Here is a 10,000-nt window from a genome sequence, read left to right as displayed (position 1 = left end):
TTCTCCAGCTCCCACACAGGCCTTGATTCACGGCCACAACGTCATAGCTATTTTTAACTACTTTCCCTTACCTTAAAGGGATAGTTCACTGTTTTACACCTCATAGTCTGATGGTTCCTGACCCTGAAAGTAGTCTATCGGCCAGGAGAAACTATAATTAGTATCTTTCAGGGTTAGCAAAAAGGGCCGACCGCAAGAATAGCCTATGAAATCAGAGTGAGGTGCAACAACAAGGCCGTTTTGCCGGTAACTTCCTCAAAACAAAGCGAAAATACTAAACAAGTGGCTTCTACAACACGCCATTTACATAACAAACATATAGATTTGGTAAAAGAAACAAATCTGAGCCCAACCTTTTTGGCCTAATGGTTGGCCTATGTCTTACCTCTCCTTCTCAATGTGGAGAGGATGTAGAGGAAGCGGAGGAAGGGCAGGGTCTAGGGGGTCCACTCCCCTCTCACCCCCAGCATGTGCTGCTTCTCTGGGACACATACTTACTGCCAGAGGGGGTCCAAGGGTCCAGGGATCTGGAGTGGGGGGGGTGTCCTCTGATGAACAGTGAACATGGCCTCAGGGAGACAGTCCCTCAGCTCCAATTCTCACGCTTATCTCTGACTACTGAAAGTCAGAAGAAAGTTTTATTTGACAGTACTTGAATTGTTAGAAACAAAATGGGAACAGAGTAATTACATAGTTATTACCTAGGAATTACCGGTTCCTTTGGGATACACACTGTAGCGAATATACAGTAAACATTAACCAAGTAATATAACAAACACCATGTAAACACCCGTGGTAAAAGGACGGTAAAATAAAGCGTTACCACAGACTGTACTTTAAAGAGAGGGTTGCTGGGTTATGGTTATGGCTCCTTCACTACAGTATGTAGGCGTCTCCAGTGAGAAGCATGGTCTCATAGTCTCATAACTATCGTCTTTCTCCCAGCTGGTCCGGAGGCCGAGCCGTCGTAGGAGAGAACAACAGTGATCAAGTGTCCTGCACCGCGCGCCACCAGGAATAGCCGCAGCGCTAGGATAACACCAACGCAGACCTGGCCTTGTCGTGTCCTGAGGTCAATGGGATAGGAGAAATGTGTATTTGTAATGCTGCCTGCATCCCCCCCACCCCTCCACCAACCCCCCCACCCTCCACAGAGAATCACTCTCCTATTAATACCAGGCCATCCTATCTCCGCAAGTGTGGCTCTTACATAACCAGGGTGAAATACAAGTATGTTTTCAATCTGTTAAACCGAGCGCCCTGTCCACTTATGAGCAGAGATATTTCAGAATAACGACAGAGGAGGATTAGAGTTCTTACAACTACTCAGGGTACACCTCTGGAGAGCCAGTGTGTTGTCTGGAGAAAGGGGCCTGTTTAATTGATGGCTCTCTGGCTGCCTCCGCGCCAGAAGGACTGTTAGACCAGAGTGTAATAAAGAACTCATTACAGTATATATCACCGCTAGATTACTGGGAACTGGAGAGGGATAAAACGTATTACTGTAAAAAAAAAAGGGAAGAAAAATACAGATTATTTCCCAAAGACAGAACTGGCATATAGAGGAGTGATAACTGGTCTGAGCCTGACTGATTCACTTCTCATGTCATCTAATAGTGCCAAGAAGATGTCACATTTCGGTAAAGTGGAGGATAAATGGTTGAGTCTTATCTAGTTTCTATTCTAGAGGATTTATATCCAGAGGCATCGTGACCGAAGGATAACAAGTTGAATTGAGAACAATTTGGGGTGGAAGTGAGAGCGACCTTTCCAAAACAGGAATAACACGTATATTTGGAGACATCAAAATGTTGATTGTGTGGCTTTTTTCGTGAACTCACCAACTGCCAAAGCATTCCGGAACACTCACCACCTAGAGTTCCATGTGTTCTATGTGGTGTTTACCTAGCAACAACACTCTGATTGGCTACAAAATGAAGCGTCATCATTTATGCATTTCTGGTGAATAAAGTCACCCTCGGCACTCTAGAATGTTGACAATTTGGGAGAATTTATTCACCCTCGGCGCTGAATGAGTTAAAATAACTGCGCGTCACTGATCCACAAAACCACTTTGATGAAAAACAGTCCAGTACTGAAATACAGTGTAACTCCTAACATGCACTACAGAGAGGGTAAATAAACGAATGAGGCAATCTGCACTATTACAAGTCCCCCCCCCCCCCCCCCCCAGACCCCCCCCCTCAATAAACCCACCACTCATTATGAAAACAGCCAAACGATCATCTCCGTTCTGTCCTTTGTGTTTTGCCGGTGTGAATTTGCACAGCAAAGCAGAAACGCTCGGTGCTGCAGAAGCCCGTTCTGAGTGTGCATACAGCACATGCTAAAGTCTATATATGGTAGCGGGGAGGTGAAGGAAGTGGTTTTTTTACATGGGATGTAATTACATTTGAACAGTTATGGTGTTTGACCTTACCCTGCCAAGGCTGATGAAGAGACTGCCTCCAAGGGGAAGGAGATTGCACCAGTAGAAGTGTTTTAGATACAGTAGCAGGTCTTAAAACCACTGATTGTTTGAGTGAGGATCCGCAGTGAGTTCATCATCAAAACCTCGTGATTGAAAAAAGCCATCAGCAAACATGGTGAGACTGACCACATGGATGAGGAGGCTGACTTCAGAGGGGGCAGAGGTGGAGAAATACAGGCAGTAAACAGGAAGGATGGCATCCAGGTGAAATGGGTTAATGGGTTAGTGAGAGAGACAGAGAGAGAGAGAGAGAGAGAGAGAGAGAGACAGAGAGAGAGAGATTGTGTGTGTTTGTGTGGGTGTGTGTGAAAGAGAGAGAGATTGTGTGTGTGTGTTTGTGTGTGTGTGTGTGTGTGCATGCAAGCGTGATAGAGAGAGCGAGAGAAAGAGAGAGATTGTGTGTGTTTGTGTGTATGTGTGCATGCATGCATGAGAGAGAGAGAGAGAAAGAGAGAGAGAGAAAGAGAGAGAGAGAGAGAGAGAGAGAGAGAGAAAGAGAGAGAGAGAGAGAGAGAGAGAGAGAGAGAGAGTGAGAGAGACAGAGAGAAAAGAAAACAAATAGTAAAATGGTGACCTCAGGGTGAGCAGAGTGTCCATCTGGTGTTGTGAACTCCACCAGTCTAATTGATGGGGTCCAAACTCCATGGCCTTGCACACTCACCATCATTAACATACTCTCTGTCTGGAAAACATCCTCCCCGTCTCTCACCGCGGTCATTTACCTGGCCATCACTCTCCCACTGCCGCATGGCGTGGCGGACGGTGGCTAATGCACGGCGTGGGCCCTCATCTGTGAATTATGGCTTATAAAAGCTCATATGGATCTCTAGCATTATACTATGTATGTATGTATGTATGTATGTGTGTGTGTGTGTGTGTGTGTGTGTGTGTGTGTGTGTGTGTGTGTGTGTGTGTGTGTGTGTGTGTGTGTGTGTGTGTATGTATGTATGTATGTATGTATGTATGTATGTATGTATGTACGTATGGTAAGACTGGAGTGACAGCTCTCTCAGTGGGAACATCCTTCTGTAATATAAAAAGGGCAAGTGGTCATTAAGAGGAGTCTCTAATCTTGGTACAATAGGCTACTGTATATCCAAACACTTGTTTGATGGTTTGATTTCAGTCTTCTTTACAATTGTAGACACCAAGAACTGTTAAGAGCATTATTCTGACCATGGGCAAGTTTGATTTCATAGTTAATATAAATGAAGATCGATTCATACTGTACAATATTCTAACCATGCTCATCCTCCTCCTCTTCCTTCCTCTTCCTCTTCCTCTTCCTCTTCCTCTTCCTCCTCAGAACCAATTCAATGGTCATGTTCGACTGGTCCAATTTCACTGTGCCCAGCAGTCACCCTGAGCTGGGCCAGGTTCCTGAGGAGCTGAAGAAGTCCAAATGCATCCTGGGCTTCATCCCTGTCATCTACTACAGCGCCCTCCTCTGTGTGGGAGTACCAGGTACACAAATATTCCACCTTTACAACGACATTTTCTCTCTGTCAACCTATTCCTCCCCCTCCCCCCCATTGGCCGTCTTATCATTCTACACCACGCCCACACACTGTCCCCAGTCTCCAGAACCAAACCGCCATCCCAGCCATCCTGAGCGGGTCAGCAGTCAGATCTGCAATCACGTTGATGGGGAGTGTGTGTGTGACGTTGTGCATACCAGGGGAGGCTGGTGGAGGTAGAAATCGGAGGACGGGCTCATTGTAACACATGGAACGGAACGAGGTGTTTGATACTGTTCCTCATTCCATTCCATGCGTTACAAAGAGCCCGTCCTCCGATTTCTACCTCCACCAGCCTCCACCAGCCTCCCCACGGGTGTCAGCTGCCTACGTCTGCTGCTTCTGGATCCGCCGCTTGACCTTTGAGACTCTGAAAGGTCACAGAGAATTAACTGCTCCCAGTGGGGATTGAGAGGGTAGGGGTTCGGAGTGTGTGTGTGTGTGGGGGGGGGGATTGAGAGGGTAGGGGTTTGGAGTGTGTGTGTGTGTGTGGGGGGGAGGATTGAGAGGGTAGGGGTTCGGGGTGTGTGTGTGTGTGGGAGGGGGGGGGGGATTGGTACACAGGTCAGATGGGCTAAGACAGACTGGGCATGAAATGGCTATCATGCTGTTGATGAGCAACCTACAAACTACCCTGAATATAACAGCCTACAAACTACCCTGAATATAACAGCCTGCAAACTACCCTGAATATAACAGCCAACAAACTACCCTGAATATAACAGCCTACACACTACCCTGAATATAACAGCCTACAAACTACCCTGAATATAACAGCCTGCAAACTACCCTGAATATAACAGCCAACAAACTACCCTGAATATAACAGCCTACAAACTACCCTGAATATAATCCAGTACAGGACACTGTAGATGAGACACACTGCAACAACAACAAAAAAAAGAAAATCAATGTCGTGTAATTTACACTGCTGGACATTGATTACAGACACACTGCTCTCGCTGCAAAGAGGGACGCCGTATTAAAGCCTTTCGATAGCAGCAGGGCTGCTGACATAGTGCCTTCGGAAGGTAATCAGACCCCTTCACTTTTCCCACATTTTGTTGTGTTGATGGCATTTGCCATCAATCCACACACAATAAAAACAGGTTTTTAGAAATTTCTCTAAATTTATTAAAATTGAAATACAGAAATACCTCATGCACATTCAGACTCTTTGCTATGACACTCTTAAAATTAGCTAAAATGCAAAAATGTCATCAACAAATCACTCAATAAGTTGAATTGAGTCTATCTTAATGCAAGGATAATAGGTCATGTAATTTTGGAATTAATATCTTTGTTTTTATAGGGTCTCTGATTTTCATAGGAATCAATTACACACTTTGTGCTTCTTTTTCTTTTTTTTTACTGAAAGTTCTAAAAACCTGTTTTCGCTTTGTCATTCTGGGGTATTGTGTGTGGATTGATGGCAAATTCTTTTAATTGAATCCATTTTAAATTGAGTCTATAACACAACAAAATGTGGAAAAAGTGAAGGGGTCTGAATACTTTCCAAAGGCACTGTATCTCCTGTCTCAGAACCTCCCTCAGAACCTCCCTCAGAATCTCCCTCAGAACCTCCCTCCTCTACAGAATATCTAATGGGAGCAAATAATAATAATAATGGTATTTGAAAGACACTAACTAAAGGCTCTGCCCTCTGCCTACTCTTCAAGATTCAAGATTCAAGATTCTTTATTTGTCACGTGCATACAAGTATACAGTGAAATGCAAAAGTGACAGTGCCACAGAGTAGTGCAACAATACAATAAGTTTTAAAATACAATAAAATAAAATAGAAGTACTAAAAAATATACAGTAATATACAGTCTTTCTCCCCCTCCCTCTCTCTCTCCCCCTCTCCCTACTCTCTCTCTCTCTCCACCCCTCCTCCTCTCTCTGTTTGGATCTCCATCTCTATCTCTCTCTTTCTCTCCCCCCTCACTATCTCCCCCTCGCTCCCTCCCCCTGTCCTCCTCTCCCTCCCCCTCTCCCTCCCCCTCTCCCTCTCAGTAAACATCCTGACGGCGGTGGCTCTCTCCCGGCTGGCGTCCCGCACCAAGAAGGCCTTGTACGTCTACCTGCTCGCCGTGACGGGGTCTGACATCCTGTCGCAGCTCTTCATCATCTTCGTGGGCTTCCTGCTGGAGACGGCCGTGTTCCACCGCGAGGTCCCCGCCCTCCTCCTCCGCTCCGTCAGTGTCCTGGAGTTCGCCGCCAACCACGCCTCCATCTGGGCCACCGTGCCGCTGACCGTGGACCGCTACGTGGCGCTCTGCCACCCGCTCCTCCACCGCCAGATCAGCTACCCGGCCCGGGCGCGCCGCACACTGGCCGCCGTCTTCTCTCTGGCGCTGGTGTCTGGCGTGCCGTTCTACTGGTGGTCCGACATGTGGCGCGTCAGCCACCCGCCCACGCCGCTGGACGCCGCCCTCATCTGGACGCACGTCACCATCATCTACTTCCTGCCCTGCGGCGTCTTCCTGGTCTTCAACTCGCTGATCATCCGCCGGCTGCGGGCGCGGCAGCGGCGCCCGTGCTGCCAGGAGGAGTGCGGGCCGCAGCTGCCGCCGTCGGGCGTCAGAAGGGGGCGCCTGGGGAAGACCACCGCCATGCTGCTCGCCATCACCTCCGTGTTCTCCGTCCTCTGGGCGCCCCGGACCGTGGTGGTCATCTACCACCTGTATGTGTCGTCCGTCCACCGGGACTGGCGCGTCCATCTGGCCTACGACCTGTCCAACATGCTCGCCATGCTCAACACGGCCGTGAACTTCTTCCTCTACTGTTTCGTGAGCAAGCCGTTCCGCGGCGCCGTGCGGGATGTCCTGCTCCTCCGGGGGGGGGGGGGGGGTCGGGGGTCACCCCCCGCGGCCCCTGCAGCAGCAGCAGGCCCCCGCCAACGCCTCCACGTCCTCGCTGTCCAGCGGGAACAACAAACGCTTGCGGCCAGACTCCACGCCGTTGCCATCCCGCAGGGCGATCCAGGACATGTGAACCCTGACCCTTAACCCCCCCCCCATCCCGACCCCCCCACCCCCCATGACAAACACCCTCATCCCACGATCCCTAAGCACTTACGACCTCGGAGAGGAACACAGTGCATTCCACGGTCCATGGACAGCTGCCAATCACCCTCTGAAGGGTTTCAAAGGGCTTCGCTGGACCGGACTGCCAGAGTCAAAAGCAGTATGTTTTTTGTACTGATTATATGTGTTATTTATGATGTTATTCTCTGCGGGAATCAGATTAAAATGACACAGTATTTATTTTTGCTTCTAAGAGAGATTTGGCTCGTGTACTTAAGTCTTTTTTTCTTTTCTTTTCCATGTATGGTAGTCATACGCAACATGATATTTTTGATACTGAATGACATACAGACGTTGTTTGTTTTCCGTTTGGTCGGTCTTGCAACAGGTGCACATGGCACATGGTTAACACGCACAGAGAAAGATAGAGAGAGAGAGGGGGGGGGAGAGAGAGAGAGAGAGGGGGGGGGGAGAGAGAGAGAGAGAGAGTCAGAGAGAAAGAGATAGAGAAATACAGAGAGAGAGAGGGAGAGAAAGAGATAGAGAGGAGAGAGAGGGAGATTCAAATAGAGAGAGAGAGAGAGAGAGAGCCTCATCACTGCTCCCTACTTCTCTACAGGGGTAAACCTACTGTCGCCTACGGTGGCATTCAAAATGCTTTCCATCCTTTTCCCATCCATTGTCTTACTATCGATAGCACAGAGAGAGAAGGGAGAAATTAATTGAAACTAGATAACAGTGAGTATACATTGACCCTTTTAGCACAGTGGGAATCCTTCTCTGTGGAGGGAAACACTCTCCACTCGCCTCCATGACAAATCCATCAGCCTCGCTGAGCGCAACCGATCGAGCAAAGAAACGGCTCCTTGATTTCAACGGCGAGGTTCGAGAAGCGAATCGCAGCTATTAGCCAACAGTGTTTATTTTTCATGAAACACAACTCGATGGAGCTTTAAGTGGAGGTTCGCTTCTCGTCGAAGCACCAGGAGAGGGAAGACCCCGCTATTCAAACAACCCACCCCGCCTGCCGCGGGCTGCTGAGCCCAGCTAAACAAATTCAACATCAGACAGACGGTCGGCGGACAGACACGGACCGGGCCATTACACCTCTGTCTGCTCCGATACCCGAGACACGCTGTCGTTGTACAAACTGACGTTCCTGTCTTGACATATGAGATCAGCATCAAACATCCCCTTGAAACGTCCTCACTTGTGTAATAGAAACGGATGTTAGGACCTTTAAATATGACATCTGCAAACATTCACCAAGAGACGTCCATGTAGATGTTATACAAACTGATATTAATATCTTTGAGCATGCCATCTGCTCTTTTGTGGCATCAGTATTCATCAGTATTGTTAGGAGCATCCCACCTAATGGCAGCATATGCATGTGTAAAACAACATTGGGAAGTTCAATCTGCTGCTGAATTGCTTTTTTTTTTTTTTTTTTTTTTAAATGTGATTAAGCCCCCCGAGGGCGGTGGACCATGTCACGTCTTTGATCTTTCATTAATCACGCAACTCTGCCTCGTCAATAAAGTCCTGTGAAAGGCGATAAAACGCTTTGGGATGCGGATGCTCTTTCGCCTCCGTACCTGCTGAGTAACCAGCTCCATCTACAGAACTCGCTTAAATTACAGTACCAGTCAAAAGTTTGGACACACCTTCTCATTCAATGGTTTTTCTTTATTTTTATTATTTTCTACATTGTAGATTAATATTGAAGACATCAAAACTATGAAGGAACACATTTGGAATTATGTAGTAAACAAAAAAGTGTTAAACAAACCAGAATATGGTTTATATTTTAGATTCTTCAAAGTAGCCACCTTTTGCTTTGATGACAGCTTTGCACACTCTTGGCAAGGTGTGTCCAGACTTTTGACCGGTACTGTACGTATGATTCTAATCCGCAACAAGAGAGAGGGATCTATTTTTGTTGATCACGTCTGTCTCTGTCTCTCAAATGAGACGTGCATGATGAGCGCACAGCCAGCCAACCAAGTGTTAATGTGTGTGTGTGTGTCTTTGAGCACGATTCGCTCAGCCGTGTAGTTACGTAACCGTGTGATGCGTACAGAAACGGGGGCAGTGCCAACGTGAGAGGCAGATAAGTCATGTGATCTTGTTTCATGTTGCTAAGTGCTACCACCAGTATATCCCCATCCATTGAAAAGTCTCTGTCGGACATTAATGAACTGTGTTAGTGCACACACACACACACACACACACACACACACGTGAACAACACACACACACATGCACACACACACACACACACACACACACACATGCACACACACACACACACACACACACACACACACACACCCATGTGGTCCCTGTGGCCATACTGAGTTCTGAGAGTCCCTCTATGTGTCCATCCTATGGCCAGTGAGGTGGGGGGGGGGGGGGGGGGGGGGGGGCAGCACAGATGTTACATTCAGATGTTATCCAACAATTCTTTGAAGACGTCTCCCGCTGACTGACAAACACGGAGCGCGGAGCAGAGAGCGCGTAAACGCAGCCACGCTGGGGGACGCACACGGAGGAGGTTCCAGGGATCGGGGGAGAAACAGTTTAGGGCCATAATGTGGTGGCCTCAAGTCAGGGCAGGCTTTGATTAAAGCTGAACAGCGCCTCGCTGGGCCCACACAGCTGCAGCACTGATTACAGCTGACGTGTATGGAGGAGGAGGAGGAGGAGAGGAGGAGGAGGAGGAGGAAGAGGAGGAGGAGGACACATGAGGAGAGGAGAAAAGGAGGGGGGGATGGGGAGGGAGGAGAGAGGGCGGAGAGAGGAGGGGAGAAAGGAGAGAGAGGGATGAAGAGAGAGAGTGAAGGAGGAGGGAGGGGGAGGAGAGAGAGGGAGTGACATTGCAGAGGGAGGGTTCTCTGCTTGCCACACGCCCCCCCGACTGCCTGCCACCTGTCCTCAGACACCTGTCCTTGTCACCAACT

General features: G+C 48.3%; 2 protein-coding genes across 2 annotated transcripts in view; one reads left to right on the top strand and one right to left on the bottom strand.

Annotated features, from left to right (window-relative positions):
- The window catches only part of btbd17a (BTB (POZ) domain containing 17a), a gene marked incomplete at both ends in the record, with an annotated part of 47,517 nt that overhangs the window by 14,127 nt on the left and 23,390 nt on the right, over positions 1–10,000 (bottom strand). The gene's annotated exons all lie outside the window — the stretch shown is intronic.
- On the top strand, positions 3,814–7,005 carry gpr142 (G protein-coupled receptor 142; the record flags this gene model as incomplete). Its single annotated transcript, XM_083687055.1, is given in 3 exon segments — positions 3,814–3,955; positions 6,025–6,856; positions 6,858–7,005. Coding segments are annotated over 3 exon segments (1,122 nt in total).

This window comes from Argentina silus, assembly GCF_951799395.1.
Source record: "Argentina silus genome assembly, chromosome: 16".
Taxonomy (NCBI): domain Eukaryota; kingdom Metazoa; phylum Chordata; class Actinopteri; order Argentiniformes; family Argentinidae; genus Argentina; species Argentina silus.
This window is presented reverse-complemented; position numbering and strand designations above follow the sequence as displayed.